Raw genomic sequence first — 19675 nt, 5'->3', positions numbered from 1 at the left:
ACAATATGTACATAAAACCTTAGCTAACTACAGTCATATGAAAAAGTTTGGGCACCCCTATTAATTTTAATCATTTTTATTTCTAAATATTTGGGTGTTTGCAACAGCTATTTCAGTTTGATATATCTAATAACTGATGGACGCAGTAATATTTCAGTATTGAAATAAGGTTTATTGTACTAACAGAAAATGTGCAATATGCATCAAAACTAAATTTGACAGGTGCAAAAATATGGGTACTCTTGTCAATTTATTGATTTGAATACTCCTAACTATTTTTCACTGACTTACTGATGCACAAAATTGGTTTGGTAACCTCATTAAGCTTTGAACTTCATAGCCAGGTGCAGTGTTGTGGTACTTGAAATTGGTCTTGGTCTCGATACCGGTCTTAAGACCATTTTTTGATGGTCTCAGTCTCGTCTCGGACTCGACCGCATTTGGTCTCAGTCTTGTCTTGGTCTCGGGCTCTGAGGACTCGGCATTTTATTTCAAGACCAGTCAAGACCGCAACTGTGAAAATATCACTAAACGTACAGCATACTGTCCAGTTTATTTGTTGACATCTTTGTTTTCAGTGGATGCAAAATGCACCGATTAAAATCCAAGCAACTACGTGTTTCTCCCCCTCCCTCTCCCCTCCCCACCTTTCACTCGCACGCGGCGCTCTGAGACATGCGCAGTGGTTTTCTCTCAGCGGCAGAAAATGTTTGTCTAATCGTCAGTAATGGAATATCGCTGCATAAATCATAAGAAATCCAATGGCCACAGCTAACTCAGCAGCGATTCGCTTTCACAGACAGTGGGGACAATGTCTAACTTTTTTTGTCACTTAGAAAAGTAGCTCAAATAAGGTAAGATCCGTTGACGTGATGTTAGCAAAGCTAGCTGTATAGAGACACATAAGCATTGTGATGAAAAAAAGTTGTCACTCACTGCGCTGAATTATTGTGCGAAGATGTTGACTGACTTGTCGCATATATGGGGACAACGGCGCTGTGTCCAAAAGTCTGCAATATAGTGATGTGACATTCAGGAACAGTATGATTCATCTGCTCGACTCTTTACTTATTAGATAGGACTGGAGTGTCACTGAGAGCCGTTGTTCTATCAGATTACCATACGCTGTCAGAATAGCATACATGCGGTGAGTACCATGCCTGCGCATGAAGAAGTCAAACTGTCAGAGGAGTAGTCAGTTCACCATACGCAGCAAGTTATGACGAAACTAAGTCATTAAATTGTTTTCAATGATAACTATATACATGTGTTGTCATGGTTTCAAAGTGTATTTAAAGCAGGTCTGGCTGCTGCTGGAGTCAGCTACAACACACGCCCGTGTAAAACTCACTTAACCGCTAAGTCAGGATGCCATACAACTGTTAATAACAAAGTGTATGATGATCTATGTCATGATTCTGTGTTGCTGATTAAATGAAATCTTATGGTAATGACGTGTCTGACAGATATTTCCGGTGTTCTATCAGATTACCATTCGCTGTCAGAATAGCATACATGCAGTGAGTACCATGCCAGCGTATGTGCATTAAGTCCGACCGTCAGTGGAGTTGTCAGTATACGCAACAAGTTATGACGAAAATAAGTCATTAAATTGTTTATAATATGACATAATATGATAACTAGATAGATATACATGCGTTGTCGTGGTTTCAAAGTGTGTTTAAAGCAGGTCTGGCTGCAGCTGGATGCCATACAACTGTTAATAACCAAGTGTATGATGATCTACGTCATGATTCTATGTTGCTGATTAAATAAAATCATATGGTAATGACAGTGTATGCATGTCTGAGCTATCTGATAACGTATGCTGATCTGACAGAACACCGTGAGTTTGTGCTAAGCGTATGACGATCTGACCTGGCAGAACACCCGTTCTTTGTTCTTGTAATGCTCTGTGTACACTGCATCATTATTATGTACGTTGATATTTAAATTAACAAATAACTAAAACACAAGAACGAAAGAGCACGCAGAGCATGCACATTGCTCTTTGATTGTTTTTGTTCAAAGAGCCAGCTGTAATGTCTGCCATGGTGTCAGACTACCTGGCTTCATGTACTGGGATAGAGAGTGAAAACAGTCACGATGAGCGGTCAGTGTTCATAGTTGAGCGTTATTTACCGTCAGGGCATTGCCTCAATTGCTATGTTTAATGTTGCAGACAGTGGTGGTTTCTTATATGAGCAATATGGGCAAATGTCCAGGGTGTTATGTTTTTAGGGATAGCACGAGACCATCACACATTTTAGCACAGAAATGGAATATTTAATATTGGTAAAATGTATTAAGTATTTAATATATAGGTGTTTTTATGGGAATATGGATCTTTCAGATTATTTTGAGAAGCAATTTCGATCATATTTTACATTTTATTGTGTCATGTAGCACGGGCCGCTGGTCTTGGTCTTGACTCGGTCTTGACTTCCCTCGATCTTGGTCTTGACTTGGTCTCGGACCCTAAAAGTCTTGGTCTTGACTCGGTCTCGATACACTCTGGTCTTGGTCTCGGGTTAGGTGGTCTTGAACACAACACTGGCCAGGTGTATCCAATTATGAGAAAAGGTATTTAATGTGGCCAAATGCAAGATGTTCCCCTATTTGAATCTTCTCTGAAGAGTGGCATCATGGGCACCTCAAAATAGCTCTCAAATGATCTGAAAACAAAGATTGTTCAACATAGTTGTTTAGGGGAAGGATACAAAAAGTTGTCTCAGAGATTTCAGCTGTCAGTTTCCACTGTGAGGAACACAGTAAGGAAATGGAAGACCACTGGGACCGTTCTTGTTAAGCCCAGAAGTGGCAGGCCAAGAACAATATCAGAGAGGCAGTGAAGAAGAATGGTGAGAACAGTCTAGGACAACCCACAGACCACCTCCAAAGACCTGCAGCATCATTTTGCTGCAGATGGTGTCACTGTGCATCATTCAACAATTCAGCGCACTTTGCACAAGGAGAAGCTGTATGGGAGAGTGATGCGAAAGAAGTCGTTTCTGCAAGAACGCCACAAACAGAGCTGCTTGAGGTATGCAAAAGCACATTTGGATGAGCCAGCTTAATCTTGGAATAGGATTCTATGGACTGATGAAACAAAGATTGAGTTGTTTGGTCATAAAAAAGGCGCTATGCATGGCGGCAAAAAACACAGCATTCCAAGAAAAACACTTGCTACCCACTGTAAAATTTGGTGGAGGTTCCATCATGCTTTGGGGCTATGTGGCCAATGCCGGCACTGGGAATCTTGTTAAAGTTGAGGGTCGCATGGATTCCACTCAATATCAACAGATTCTTGAGATTAATGTTCAAGAATCAGTTACAAAGTTGAAGTTACGCTGGAGATGGATATTTCAGTAAGACAATGATCCAAAACACCACTCCAAATCTACTCGCGCATTCATGCAGAGGAACAATTACAATGTTCTGGAATGGCCATCCCAGTCCCCAGACCTGAATATCATTGAGCATCTGTGGGATGATTTGAAGCGGGCTGTCCATGCTCGGCGACCACCAAATTTAACCGAACTGGAATTGTTTTGTAAAGAGGAATGGTCAAAAATACCTTCATCCAGGATCCAGGAACTCATTAAAAGCTACAGGAAGCAACTAGAGGCTGTTATTTTTTGCAAAAGGAGGATCTACTAAATATTAATGCCACTTTTCTGTTGAGGTGCCCATACATTTGCACCTGTCAAATTTTGTGTTAATGCGTACCGCACATTTTTTTTTCAGTCCAATAAACCTCATTTCAATACTGAAATATTACTGTGTCCATAAGTTATTGGCTGTATCAAACTGAAATAGCTGTTGCAAACATCCAAGTATTTAGAGATAAAAATAAATAAGATTAATAGGGGTGCCCAAACTTTTTCATATGACTGTAGGACAGCAGTCGCTCTTTTCTCTTCCGGCGCCCGTTAGTTCAGTTGCTATGACAAAGGTAAACAAAACACTAAAACACTCTATAAAAACTGCATTAATAATACTAAATAAATTCTTCAAAATGTTATGTTGTGAAAGTAAAACGATTACAGACCTTGCTAACCTGTGAACAGGATAGAACAGGTCGAAATAACAAGGCAGGCAGCTTCGTACTTCTCAAATCCTCCTGGAATCTGTTCTGAAGCCGGCTGTCAGTTATACAGATTCTGGAGCTATTACGAGAGCACACTGCCTCCTACTGGTAGCTTTCTGCTACTGCAATAAAGTTAATTACAATAGAAACTAAATCTCGAAATTGGAAATATACATAAAAAACCCCATATCAATTAATTCAATATAAAATGGCAAAATAAAATAAAGAAATAATAACAATAACAATAATAATAATAATAATAATAATAACAACTTACCATTACTTTTAGAGTATGCCACACCTGCACATGTCTGACATCTCCCACTGCGTTCTATGACCCCTTGTCTTGGATCCAGTAAGGCTACCAAGCTTAGGACGTCCTCTTTCTGTGGCTTCAGGGTATTTGATACCCCCTTGGTAACCGACATCCTTTTAAGTTCATCTGGGCTGATGATGCCGAACTGAACTCTCTTGATCGTGCCCAATGGGTATGTGCTGTCACCGGCTAGGTGATACTATATTTAAGTTTGTGTACAATTTGATGATCATAAACCAGGGACAGGACATCATAAAGGTATCCCCAAAAGGAAAGTACTTTCAATATTTTATACTTGCTGACTTCTCCAAAGTTAACTGTAAGAATAGTAATGGTAATGCTATATCCTCTGTGTACAGCTTCATACTACAAACTGAAATATGAGTATACAAAGTTCAGTGCTACATGTAAAGAAAAACAACTAATCAAAAATAATTTCCAGAAGACCTTTGGATGCTGTTTTCTATCAGAACATGAAGTGACTTCCATCAGGGGAATCGCATTAAGTAAGTTAGCTTGTTTAGGGAGCTATCACATACAAATAGTTACCTGAATTAATCTCCATTAACAAGTGCATATTTAGTCTTCTAAGTGTGTTCAGAATTCTTTTTGGAAAAATTCCTTCATCTACTTCACTGCAATACAGTAGAATCGTTGTAATATAAAAATGTAAATTTGTTACTTACCAATATATAGATCACTGTAGAACTCCAGCTCTGTGTGTCCCAGTGGGGGGGTCGCTTTTACCTCTCTGTAATGACCATCAATTTGTAGTACTGCTTCTTTGGTGTTCTTCTCAGCCTCCACACGATGCCACTGGTCATCATTTAGAGGCTTTGGTGTTTGAACAGTGAGCTCCATCCGATTTTTTCCAAAATCAAAAGATAACAGGACCATTGAGCCTTCTGTGAAAACAACATTAACATAACAGCTTCCATCTGGCAGCTCAGATTTTTAACATTTAAAGAAATAGTCTGTCAAAGTGAGTTCCAAACATGCACAACTAAAAGTTGACAAACCAATTCAAGATATCTCAAACATAAGTCTAATCTTCAAAATGCATGTAAAAAGAAAAATATTTTAGGGAATTTACAAAACACAGAACTACTTAATCAGAAAACAAATATAAGAAATATAAAAATAAGTTAAAAAAAAAGGCATGTAAAAAGGAATATTATTATGAATTCATAATAATTATCATTATTACTAAGGTGGCATGGAACATTTTAAATAGTGATATCAGGAAAACTTCTAATAGTAGCAATTACCCACAGTATTTCATAGATAATGACTAGAATATTACTAATATGAAGAATGTTATAAATGTTATAAATATGACTGTATAGTGAGATTCAGCACTATTGTGCTAATGCATATGAGTGTGTGTGGGTATGTGTGCATATATATATAGACATATGTAAACCCAGATAAAATGGAAAATTAATGAATCTATGTCTTTTTAACTTGTTTTATAATTTAATAATGGGGTCCATCTGAAAATATGGTGAGTTTATGGGGTAGGACTTCACTCCATTTCTTACTTCTTCCTACTCCTTTTCGAGCATCTGCACAAAAAAGGCAGCATTGTGAGGATCATGTTCTTTTTTTTAAGTGTGATTTGTTTCGTCAGAAAATCCAGATGACACAGGTGGAGGCCTCAACAATCACCTGCATCTATGACTACCTGACAAACAGACCAAAATTTGAGAGACTGTAGGATTGTCTGTCTAACCCAGTGGTTAGCAGCCCAGAAGCACCACAGGGGACTGTACTCTAACAATTGCTTTTGTTAGAGTACGAGTTCCCACCCGTACTCTGAGGTGTGCGGGTGGGGCACTCAATTGCTTTGAATTGAACCTTGAGTTTTATCACAATAAGTTTCGGCAAAACGACGATAGTGATAAAAAGCGACATCCCTTTTAGGTAAGTGCATGACTGACTGTGTGTCATGGCAATCATAACCCCACAAACACAAATAATGCTCTTGGGAAAAATTGTATTTTGTAATGCGCTATTTTACAACACCAAAGAAGTGTGATTTGTCGTGATTGTATCATATATACTGCTTCATGGTGCTACTGTTGTGGTACTACATATACAGACACACCTCGGATTTCAATGTGAAGGAGGTTGTTGGCTCCCAGGTTCTCCAGTAAGACTCCATAATTGGAAGACGTCTTAAAGTAAAATGAGATATCAGTACTGGATTCAATTTGAAAGTACTTGAAATGAAGTGAAGAGGCGGGGCTGTTAAAGGAAGCTCCATTCCAGAAGTTTCCTAGAATTATAGCAAAAAGAAACATTTAATTAAAAATACTGGAAACATTATACTTTCCACCAATATAAATATCAATCCTTTAAAAAAAAAATTGTATATAGATGCATACATAGACAGCCAACCATTCAGAATACGATACAAAAACCGCATATACACTAACACTAAAATATTAGACTTAAATTGATAATATCAAATACACTTGAAGAAAAAGAACAATAAGAAACAAATGCAACCAGACCCTACGTGATTCTTTTGCTGGATTATAACCCAAAGAGTAAAATTGAGATATAAATCTTTATTTAAAAACTTCAGTTTGACATAGGAGCTCTTCTGGGTTTTTTGCCTCATTTTATGAACAAGTTGGTCAGTAGATTTTAGTGCACTTATAAGAGGTATAAAACTCAAACAGGTCTAAGAGTTACTGTGTTTCTAATCAACTGAAAGCAAGAGGTAAAGAACTGTCAAAAAACTTGTCAGTGATGTGTTGTTTTCACCAGCTTTGTAATAAAAGCATCTTCACAAACTTTAAAAAGTAAAGCCAGTTTACACTGAGCTAAGAAATATATTTTGCCCTTTAGAGCAGACCAAGAACTCACCCCATCACTTAAAATCAACCAGATCATTAATGGTCTATGCAGGTTGTTGCAGAGGACTTCTAAAATGCATCCAGAATTAATCTTAGAAGTCCCAATAAGTCTTAATATGGTGGTATAATATTTGGGATTTGGCACTGCATGGAATAAACTGGTTTGGTGAAGTGTGACCCATCTGAAACCAGCAAGGCTTGGTAATTTACCTGCTGGTCATGTGACCAGCATGTGCCAAGGATGCAAGCTAATCAAGTCCACACAGGGTGGGCACAGCTGCAAGAAATGTTCTGTAACACTTTTGCCACTGCTTTGACTGACCAACAGCAACCTCATGGGATAGAAAAAGGACAAAGAAAAGACTCAAGCAAAAATAATAAAAAACACATCGACTCCCTGCACATAATGTTGAAAGTGGCTTGCACATGGTTCACCTTGGAATTAAATTACCCGATGTGATGAAATGTGCACTGATTAAGTGTTGGGAGACTAAACGGAGCAGACACATTCCTTTAAATATGTAGCATGATATGAAGCTTTTTCAAATTTTACAAGCAGGTTGATCACAATCAGAATCAAAATTCTTTTTATTGTCATTGTGCAAGAAAGAGACCACAATGAAATTGAAAATGTTATGTTTTCAGCGAAGATAGTAATCTTAATTCTACCAGTGATCAGGTTTGGGTTTGTCATTACTTTTTCACAAATGGTCATATTGGTTTGGATAGCATTTAACCAGGGGTGGAAATTAGCATCTGCCACTAGCCAAATGTGGGTACAAAAAAAGTGGGGTACAAATTGGAGCAACGCACCGCCACTGTGGCGGGTCGACAATATGCAACAGGAAAAAAAATAAATAAATAAATAAAAAGCTGTACTCTTTTTGGATTTCTGTCCAGGGGAGGAGTTGCTGACTGGAGTACAGACTGATACACTTACTAACCATATCTGGCAGCCCTAGGCTGTCATAATTTAACAAATAAAAGTATATTAAATTTTATTTTTTATCGACCATGACAGCCCATTGGTTGATTTTATTGATGGACATTGGGCTTGTCCAATGAAATCCCTCAGACCTCCTTGCCCCCCCCCAGGGTTATAAATAGTGCCATTTCAGGTAACCGGAGTCCGAGAAAAGTGAGCAGATATGAGACGGGGTGGGAAGTGGGGTCGGGGGTCAGAAAAGTTACGACAACAAAAGCTAAAAAGCGCATAAACCCATTCAGAAAAATGTGTGATTCAGGGGATTCACACATTTTGCGAAACAGGCGGACGGAGCCTGGTGCTGCAAGGCTGGAGGCCTTGTCCTGTTAGGCTGTGATTTTATTATCTTTTTATTACTTTCTTTTTCTTTCTCACTGTTTAACCCTTTTTCTTTCTCACTGTTTAACCCTGTAAATTCTAGACTAACAGGTAACCAATTAATGCACAAAATCCGCGTAGGACAGCGAAAGTCCTAGCGCAAAATTTTCGCGAAACAGGCGGACGGAGCCTGGTGCTGCAAGGCTGGAGGCCTTGTCCTGTTAGGCTGTGATTTTATCTTTTCTTTTTATCTTTTTATTACTTTCTTTTTCTTTCTCACTGTTTAAAATTATGTAAAGCACTTTGAAATGCCTTGCTGCTGAAATGTGCTATACAAATAAAATTTGATTGATTGATTGATTGATATTGTCAGAGGAGGATGATGAGAGAAACATGACCATGGACCAACTGAGGAAGAGTTAAGATAAGCTGCTGCCCGGTAAGGAGGAGTGGAAATGTTCATGAAGAAAGAGCGTTCCATGCGGGCAGAAGGGCAGGTGCATGTGAGTCCAGTAGGGGGAATCCAACACTAAGCTAGCAGGCAGTCAGAAAAACCCTGATGGAATGATGATGATGGCCTGTGGAATTAATAATGAACACGTTCTGAGATGTTCTAGTAAGAAGAATAACTGTGAATTTCAATAGAAAATGTAATAAGTAAGGGAAAACAATAGTTAGAAAATAGCTACTGACTAGACACATCGTCAATAAATACTATCTGGGGGAGTTGTAGCCAAAATGTGGAAATGTTCAACATCGGAAATGACTGCAAGAATGTTAGGGTTGTGTAGTTAAAGTTTGCTGTTAGTAATTACTTCAAATGAACTTTTTAAACTACACCTCTGTTAAGGTGTCCATGGTTTATGTTAAATTAGTCTGTATACATACATATGTATGGTAAACTTATTGTCAGTACATTGTCAGTACATCAGTTTTCATAGAAAACTGATGTACTGTTTTCATAGAAAACTGATTTACTGACTGATTTACTCTGAAACAGGGTTTTCTCAATTTGCTGCAATTCTGAAACATTCAAACTGTAACAGGGATCATAGAAGCCATGTGGTCTTAATCTGGTGTGAATGGGATCTAAGATGAAGTGTCAGGACTTAGAATTCATCATAAGAACACTTACTGTCTCCCTGGCATTTAAGAGGCCCAACAGTCAGCTTGGCCTCAGATCCGGATCTGCTTGTATCACCAATCACAACTGTATTGACCGGCAAATGGTCTTTATACACCAACAAACCTGCATCTTCCATCCTATCACACAAAAGCACATCAGGCAGAAACACAATTTTAGGCAAAATAACACCCAAAACGAGCAAAGAAAAAACAAAACAAAAAACTTAAAGGTAGTACCAGAAAGCAGTAATTAAAGAGGAACACCTGTGTGTTTGCGAGTCAGCCCGTGTCTACCTTCATGGGGGAGACGGTGCAGTCAGCTTGTCTCAAGGCTTTAAAGCAGCAAACATTGCCTCCCAATGACAAGGGATACATTAGGAACCATAAAAGCTATGAATATCATTTACCCACTACTTTTATCAGCACAAATAGGAGAATGTTTCTGTCCCATTCAATTTTTTTCAAAATATAATATTATAAGCATAAAATTGTGTCAAATATGTTGATAAAATAACTGAATGCTGAAAATTATCTTACTTGGTCCCAAACTATTCCCTCTATCTAGGAAAGTGTAAGGTTGTCGATATGATTCCCTCACTGTCACTGTCACTATCACGAAGGGTCAGTGGATAGTCATGTCTTGCTTCATGCATGTACCTTTTGCCGTCTGAGCTGTGACAATGGAAAAATATGCCTCATTTGGCACTATTCAAAACAGACGATTTTGAGAAAATTAAACTTGCAACTCTAGAGCAGACAAAATTTATGGCGAAATTGTAACAGATATAAAAAATAATAAATCATGAGTGTCAGAAAGGTCTGAACTGAAATTATTTAAAAATACCTTTTAATGCCCCATCCCTTAACTGCATAATGACCAAAAATTAAGTCGATAGCTCAAAATCTATAGGAGGAGTTTTCTAAAGTTTGCTTTTTGATCCAAAATGGCTGCTTCTCCGTACATTTTAGGGCATACCTCCAGGAGACTTTTTTCTTTGGTACATGTTCTACCTATGTAATGAATTTCAGAGCCCTACAATGTACGGTTTATCATATAACACATTAGGAGGTGCCACTCTCCATTCCACTGAAATCCAAAAATTTCACTTGGGGGACAATTTCAGGTGAAATTTGGTGAGTTTTTGAAAATGTGAAGACCTCCAAAAGGCTGATCATTAGTTGGAAAAATAAGAATAAGAAGTCTTCCAATTACAATAGGCCTTCGCAACGCTGTCGCTGCTCGGGCCACAAGGCGAGGTAGGAGCTCTAGCAATGCCACCCACTCATCTAGGGGATGCAGTGGAGTCAAATTGCAATGCTATTGGGCACTTCAGAGGTTAACAAATGTCATATCAAGTTTGGTGCAAATCGGATGATGCACATCTGATTTTGAGCCAACTGTTTCAAGGGACTGGAATTAGACACTCTGCCATGCTCACATGCTCCAGCCATCAGCCAGTGTTAAGAAAAGTATTTACCATTAAGTTGTTCTATTTCATTAAACAGGTTTATATCTGTATGAATTAAAGAGTAAAAGTAAGAAAACCAGTAGGAAAACAGGTGGCTTCCTGTTGAAAGAGGATGGCAAAGGTGATGTCACCAATTGATCATGTGTATATGACGAGTCCTGGTCTCTTATGACACAAAGTTTGATGCACCTGGAAGCTTGTGTGTGGAAGTTATTCTACTTAGATGTTTTATGGGATATGGTCAGATATGCCCACATGCTTTCATGTATGAAAACGATAACTATTGACCTTCAATGCATCAAGACTATGCATTGATCACAAAGTCTTGAGTAATTGTGAAACCTGCATCTCAAAAGCTGTAGGACACTCTTTCTCAAACTGTGATCCCCAAAGTATTAGTGGTCTACAGGCGCCCCCCAGTGGTTTGCAAGATACTGCATGTAAACGACCGTTTATTTGCTGTAACTTCAGCTCAAAGTGCAATGTGTACAGCTGGCTGATCAAAGGATTGTGCTTAAAAATAATAGATAGCTTAAAAGTATTTATATGATGGGAGGAAGCCAAGAGAGTTTTGATGTGTGTTTCACTTGCAATTTGATTCTTCTGAACAGTTCTATACAGTTGAAAGGTTGGACTCAAGTCTCAGTTAGTGAGACTCAGTTTGTTTTATACAACTTTGATTGCTTATAATGCTCTACTTACACGTCAACGTTATTTTTATTTAATTAAAATTATTAAATTAAATCAATTAAATACAACAAATAAACAACTGACAGAGTGAATATTTTTTTAATTTAATGGTGCAGAAAAAGTTTCATTTCTGCCAAAGCAACTCAAGTCTATTTTTCTTTTATTGTGCATCAAATTACCAATAGGCATGAATGTTATTAATGCACACAACACTTGGCAGTAAAGAACAACTTCTTTTTTGATTTCCATGTGTTTGACATCAGTGGAAAGCATACAATCTACACTTTCAGAATCTCTATATAACTGAATTTGCCCAGAGTAGAAGTGTTCCTGGCTTTTTTGTGGTCATTTACATTTACCCAATGGCACCATCTTTGTTAATTAGGATGCTAAGGCTTCCAAAAAGCCGCATACTTTGTTGGAAAAATAAGAATAAGAAATCTTACAATGGGCCTTTGCAGTGCCTCGCTGCTCAGGCCTAATAAACAACAAATGCAGCACATGCATGAAGCTGTTCTGTTGCTCTACTCACCAGGCTCGCAGGTCAGCGTCACAGTTACAGTAGTGTTTGGGATCAGAACAGTTGTTTTCAATACCGCAGGCACACTTCTGTATCCCAGGTCCTGACCCGCCCCAGTAGAAGTGTCTCTTATTATCTCTTCCTAGCCACCAGGTAAATGGAGTGCCATCTAGGAATCAATCCAACAAAGTTTATAAAGTTTACTTCATTTTTTTAAATTGGGACTTTATTAATACCAGTGTCAATTTATTAATAAAGAACTGTAAAAACAACTACGAACTGCATCAAAGTGCTGTACAGTGTTTTAAAACCATAGATGAAAACATATAAGCATAGGCGTAGGAAGCGGGGGGGACAGAGGGGACATGTCCCCCCCAATATTGGAGAGAGTCACATTCATCCCCCCAATAATTTCACCGCTGTTGCGAAGAATTTTAAAATCTTCCACTCGCGTGCTTTTATTTTGAAGGCACACAACAGCGCATTCAGCAGAGCGCTTCCTCCCCCTCCCCCCTCTGAACGGTTCAGAGTAAAGGGAGCAGCAGACGGAGTCAGAAACTCCGTTTGAAGGAGGTAAACGATCTGTCAGGAATTTTGCTATGAATATCGCTCGTTTATAATATCTTGTTGTCAGTTTACTTTCATATATAGAACTAAATCTTTTAGGTTAAGCCGTTTTAATTCTGGAATAGTCACATGTCCAAAATTTTACTGCTAACTTTGTTTAAAAGTTACCTAGTCTAGTCACAATTATTTAGAATGAGACTGAAACAGCAACGAAATGAGCCTTTTTATTATTTAAAGTGAGCAACATCTGATCATACTCGACCACTTAATATATATTTATATATTATATTATATTATATTATATTATATTATATTATTTAGATATTTAGGAGAACAGCAGTGCTAGAATGATGTTGAAGAAAGGTGAAGAAGCTCTGGTGAGATCTTCATTTAGTTTACTGAAATATGTATTAAGTGTTTTTAATTTTTAAATAAGCTAAATTATTTTATTATGAGAGGAGCAGGTCAGGGAAGACATAGGAGAGCCAGGTGGAGTTTCAGTGTAAAGATATAAAAATTATATTAATTAATTACATTAAAAATTATATTAATTATATTAAAAATTATATTAATTACAGGAGACAATAAAAAAAGTGCTTGAGGAGAGGTTTAAAAATAAATTAGTGAAATCTTTTGCTACACAGTGAATAGAGTTGAGATGTATAATAATGTATACATCTGAAAATTAAGTTGTTTAAATTCTCATTCTGTATGATAAAAACATACTTTTTATATTTAGTTCACATTCTGACATACATTAGTAAAGTGTCTGCTGTAAATACATGAATCTATGCAGGAACATCAGGCTGCAGAGAGTCAGAGGGAGGCAGAGACAGAAACACATATCAGTAGATATTTTCGTTAAATGTTTGTGGCTGAAAATGACAGGAGAAAAAAAAACATTTAGTCTTTCTGCCTCAGTGTTTTTCATGGATCTTTGGTAAGTTACTGAATGCAGGGCTGGAAAGTGAGACTGAGTTAACAGTGAGGAGCTAAGGTGTCTGTTAGACGTGAAAAGTATAATTTTTATTTATTTTGTAGATCAAACTGTTGCACTGATGTAGAGAGTTGTTAAAGAAGAACAAAACTTGTTTAGATTTTATTTTTGTTGGTCAAACTGCTGTATTGAGTTTAAAACTGCTGAGTCCTATTTTATGAGCTGTTTTCTACTTTGGTTTTAGAAAGAGGTAGAACCTGTTCAATTACCAGTCAATTTATATCAATGCATTTTGACCAATAATCAAATGTCTTTTGACCAATAAAATATATCAGAATCTGGTAGCCTGTGTGTGCTACCAGAGTATTTAGCTTGCTAGTTGTGAGGCAAATGCTAAAGTGAGTGTTCATCCTGGAATGACGGTCATTATACTGCATAACTTTAATCTGATTATTGGATTGTAAATAGTAACATGTTAGAATACTTGTTCCTGAAACAAGGGTCAGATTAGAGTAACGCATTACTGATGTGTTGATGGCATCAGGCACATGCAGAGGGAGGGGCTGGGGGTGCTTGAGCACCTGCCCCTTTTGCTCCTTGCCCCCAAGTGCCCTTTTGGTCAAACTTTTTTTTTTGGTCTTATTTTCTAAGCCCTCTTCTGACACATAATAACATACTAAAATTATTTGTTGTTTACATTTTTAATAGTGTAATTCTGTAAAGACAAAATATGTCTGGTGGTTTAGCTCTGATTTACATATCTTGCTAAATTGTGAGTTTGAATATGGCAATACTTTCTTATAACAAAATAGACCTGCAGAAAGAAATTACTAATAAAATATCTTACATATGCATAGCTGTATGGTCTATATAGAGATTTTCCTTAGCTTTGATTGTATATCTCACAATTTTGTAAATGATCATTGTTTATTAAGCTCTGAAAGCTGAGGCTTTGTTAATATTCTGTCCTAGAATGCGGTGAGATGTGCCCTTTTTTTGAGCACCTGCCCCTTTAGTGGTCCCTGCACGGCCCTGGATGCACGGCCCTAACAATTATTGTCATAATTGTTTGACAATCCATAATTGTCAAACAATTATGGATGGCATAATTGTTTGACAATTCTGCTCAAGCTATTTACTGATCTGTCAGGTTTCCGATATGCGTCCCCCCCAATGACAGACTCGTTCCTACGCCCTTGCATATAAGAATAAAACACAATAAATTAAACAGACTGGACAGTTGGATTAAAATGTCAGGTCTTATGAAAATGATAAAGAATACAAATGAGTTTTAAGGAGTGATTTGAAATATTCAAGGCTATTGGCAGATCTACTGTTGAATGGTAGGTTATTTCACAAATTAGGTGGGATCAAATGCCCCTTCTCTGCTTTTCAGCCTGGTTCTGGGAATATATAAGAGCGGTTTATTATTTGACCAAAGTATTCTAGAAATAGAATGGTTGTAAAGAAAGCTCTGAAGAAAAGCCTGGGCGTTTAAAAACCAATAAAAGAATTAAAAAATTGATCCAATAAGAAACCAGCAGCCAATGCAGAGATGCCAATGCTGGTGTTACATACTCTCATTTCTGGGTTCTGGTTAAGAGACTAGCTGTGGCGTTTTGAATCATTTTGAGACGCTGTAAAGAAGATTGGACCATATTCTTCTAAATTTAGTTAAAGTAGTATTGAAGGTGTGGATGAGTTTCTCAAAGTCTTTCATACAGAAGCTTGATTTAGCCTTTGCTAGAAGGCGCAAATGAAAAAAGCTTGATTCACAACAGAGCTCACCTGCTTATCCAATTTCAAACAATTGTCTAAATGACACCAAGATTCCCAACAGAAGATTGAGAAAAAGGGACAAGGGAACTGAAAACTTGATCAAGTTTACAATAAAGTTCTTTTGTCCAAACAATATAACTTGAGTTTTGATTCAAGTGAAGAAAAGTTTGGTTCATCCACGATCTAGCTTCTGTTAAGCAATCTGTTAAAGTCTTTAAGGCAGGGGTGTCAAACTCAATTTCACAGAGGGCCACTTCAGCATATTGGCCACCCTCAACGGGCCACATCGACGGTACAAATCAGGAGTGCCCAGCAGCAGTCCTTCAGACTGCAACTTTTAGATGCATCCCTGCTAAAATATACCCCAGACAAAAGGTTCCCTTATTCAGTTCTGTAGAGGCTTATGGTCAGTGGTCCAGGTGTGTTAGAGAAGGAACGCATCTAAAGTTGCAGATGGTAGCTCTGGAAAACTAGACTTGGGCACCCCTAGCATAAATGTATGAAAATACAATGTTAAAAATAAATTAAACACCTCATATTAACTGATTTTATGTATTGAAGTTTTAAATATTACATTTGAGTTTGCATGGATGTAAAATTACTGCTCAGTTTAAAAATTACAATATTTAAATCAGTGTTTAAAGGTAAGCAAACAAATAATGAAAACAAGTTTTGATGTTAACTCTCAACTTCATTCACAAAACTTTTTTTTGTTATTACACAACCAACATGTATTTCACATAACAACAAAACAATTATGTGATGTTTGCCTGTCCTTGAACGCAAAGCTGATCCCTCTTCACCCCGACACAGAGGTCGCGTTAACCGAATATTTTCCGTATTTGACCGGTTATTTTTTTAAACGACCAGAAAATTTAAAGCCCGTCCGTCATTTGACAGGTTCTAATTAACACCCTTGACTGGTTCACATGGGCAGACATTATAGACTTTGCGCAAAGATTTAATCTCTGAGGCAACTGAATCAATTAATTTAAAAAATCCTTTCTGAATATCATCTCATGACTCTGAACTAAAAGCGTCTTTCTGACTGGGAGCTGACAGCGTGTTGAAGAGTTATGGACTGGACGCTTTGGAGCGTCTGGTTAGGAAGCGTATTACAAACGTTTGGTTTAAAATGGCATCTTAAATTCAAGTCTCCATTACAGACCAGAGAAAACTAAAGAGAATGCAACGTTGTGTTAATCCATTTGAGGAGCCGGCAGTTTATCTTGAGGAAATAAATGACGACGCAGAAGTTAGACTGTAACATGCGCAGTAACGCGGACGCAGCTCCGCCACTGCGAAGAATTAAAAACCGCTGGAAGTAACTCATAAATGGAGCCTTGGTGCACGTTCCACAGGAGAGTGGCGATCTGGAGGAGCTGCAGACGTAACATCTGTCTGTTTCGGAGAAGCGAAACCACGCAAAAAAGAAAAAAAAAGAATCCTGGTAAAAGCGCACAACGGACCACGCAGGGTAAAACACTCACAGAGTTCAGTTGATCTGTTTGGATCAGACAGATCCAACTGATTGATGAATTAGCGCAGATTTTTCTGCAGATGGGAACCAGGAGGAAGTGCGTTCAGACCCCAGCGGGTGAAGTGATGCTAATTTAAGTGAAGTTGCTTAATTCAATTTATTAAAAGTTATTGGGGCCTCAGTCAGTGGTTTTTCTCACTATGAGAAAAATGTAGATGTATTTATCTGCTTAATTTGTGATGGGATCTGGATTCACGGTGAATATTAACTGAACTTATTTTTTTTGTGCAAATTTTTCCCTCTAATTGTCAACCTTAGCAGTTGGTGTCTTTCAACCTGTGAACTCTTTGGAATTGATGGATGACAGATGGTTCTTTGAGCACGAGTTGTCTGTTCTCCACGGACACAAGATCAACTATAACAAACTTGTTCAAAGAATACAAAGCATGATAAGGATACACAGCTAGATAATGTGCAACAAATCTCTGAGGAGGATTTGAAGCTGATCTCGGTTTCAAGGGGTTAAGGCTCAAGGGCTGTGGGCTCTGAAAGAATCTGAGGAATCCCTTCAGATTATTTCAATGCTTGTTCATTTTTCTTGAACCATGCTAAAGGTAATCAGGTGATTAAGCAGCACTGAGAATCACACAAAGACATCCTTAAAGAATGAGAGGTAGCATTAGGTGAGTGAGAATATGATGATGAATACTTTACCTGGACCAGTCAGCAGACGAGACATTCGGCAGGTGTAAGCTACATACTGTTCACACCTTTCTGCTCTGCTGGTGACTGACAATACCTGACACAGAAAGGCACAGTTGATGATTTAAGTTATAAATAAGTAGAATTAATATTTCAGAACAATATGTATGAAATATGGAATATTTATAATAATATTAAATATGGAAAATTAACACTCCCATTAAATATTCACAATGTTCACATACTGATGTCCAATCATATTGTTGAATGATTCCTATTACAAATAAAAATTGGTTTATTTTCAGTTAAAGAACATAAGTTTCAACTTGTTCCACATCACAGGTGTCCTAATTTATTAATCACTCAAAAATAAGATATTAGACTTTACGGAGTCCCCTAGAAGACATGAGGATTTTTCTTTCTTTTGTGATCCCTTCCAAAAGGTTTAGCGTTCTCTCGCAGTAATGTACTGATCTGTTCATGTGGCATAATTGAATACTATAAGCCTTTTTTATGGTGGCCATCGTACTTTCTGCTTTAGTTATCATAAGGTTTTTCCATGTATGTTAATATTGTGTTGTGAAATATCTGAAGTTTTTTATCTTTTTATTTAAGATAGAAATGCACCACAAGCCTAAGACATAAATGGAAACATTCCATAAGAAGAAAAGAAATAAAAAATACATCCAAACTATTTGGACTATTTCTGAGTTGTTGATTGTCTTTATTGTGTTGGTCTGAAAGGGTTAAAGGGCTGCTTTAATATGCAGTTCAATCTCAACCTTACACAAACAGACATAAACATGCAGTGATAAATACATTTTCAATCAGTTTTTTTGCATTAAAAAATAATAAACAAATTTTAATAGAGGCTTTATATATTTGACATTTTAAATGGACATTTGTGACTGTATACAAAATAGATCAGTAAATATTCCAGTAAGCATATTGCGAGGATACACAATTTTTTTTTCCACGTCCGTAATATTTTGCAAATGGATCTTTTCTTCATTTTTTGTTTATTTGCATTACTTGAATATTTGAGTTGTTAAAATGGTTATTACTTAACATATGTACAAACAACCAAATATGTACATAAAAACAGGTGGGACGTAAGATTTTTTTCAAATAGCTGTCTGATTATTTTTATATTATTATTGACCTTATGCAACTGAGAATCATTTTAGTAATCGATGATTCTGGATATCAATTAATCAGAAAATAACTGGCCCTTGCTGCAGATTTATTTAACTACTTAAGCCTTCTTTATAGATGATTTAAATTTTAGAAATTTGAAAAATGAAATTATTTGCATAGATGCAAATAAACAATTTAATTTCTTTTTCAAATAAACAAACATTTTATTGCCTAATATGCAATAACAGCATTTCTTTAGTGAATACTTCAGCAATGGATGAATCTGCATTTAATAATAATCCTAATGTCAACATATGAAAAGCTCTGCATTTTCTGCTTGACTTAACATCATTACAGTGTAGGTCTGATCTACACTGCAATGTGTAGGCCACATTGCAGTGTGACTATTTTTGGGATTATCCAATTAATGACTGGATAGCAAAAGTGCTTATTAGCAATTTTTATTTTTTTAACTTTTTTTTTTAAAACAGAAAAACCAGGTGAAGCTAAAACTGTCACTTGAAGAGTTTAGGGTAGAACAGATTTAATGACAAGGAAGGTTCATCTTAAATGAAAAATTTATTTATTTTCTGTTCAGGTTTGGCTTAACTGTATACTCCAGTTAACGATTAATCGATTACTAAATTAGTTGATTACTTCAATAATCGATTCATCCCAACTAATCCAATTTATTGT

The 19675-nt window shown here is 37.0% G+C and overlaps 1 protein-coding gene across 1 annotated transcript in view; it reads right to left on the bottom strand.

Annotated features, from left to right (window-relative positions):
- Positions 1-19675, bottom strand: part of cntnap2b (contactin associated protein 2b) — a 91621-nt gene that overhangs the window by 31165 nt on the left and 40781 nt on the right. The window contains exons 14-18 of the mRNA XM_088014432.1: positions 17855-17939; positions 12390-12546; positions 9709-9836; positions 6514-6684; positions 5093-5311 (exon numbers count right to left, since the gene is read on the bottom strand). Of these exons, the coding sequence (XP_087870558.1) occupies positions 5093-5311; positions 6514-6684; positions 9709-9836; positions 12390-12546; positions 17855-17939 (760 nt within the window). The remainder of the gene's footprint in view (positions 1-5092; positions 5312-6513; positions 6685-9708; positions 9837-12389; positions 12547-17854; positions 17940-19675) is intronic.

This window comes from Poecilia mexicana, unplaced genomic scaffold, assembly GCF_051168715.1.
Source record: "Poecilia mexicana isolate PSO_F unplaced genomic scaffold, ASM5116871v1 scaffold_17, whole genome shotgun sequence".
Classification (NCBI taxonomy): domain Eukaryota; kingdom Metazoa; phylum Chordata; class Actinopteri; order Cyprinodontiformes; family Poeciliidae; genus Poecilia; species Poecilia mexicana.
The sequence above is the reverse complement of the archived record's forward strand: the minus strand, read 5'-3'. Positions and strand labels throughout refer to the sequence as shown.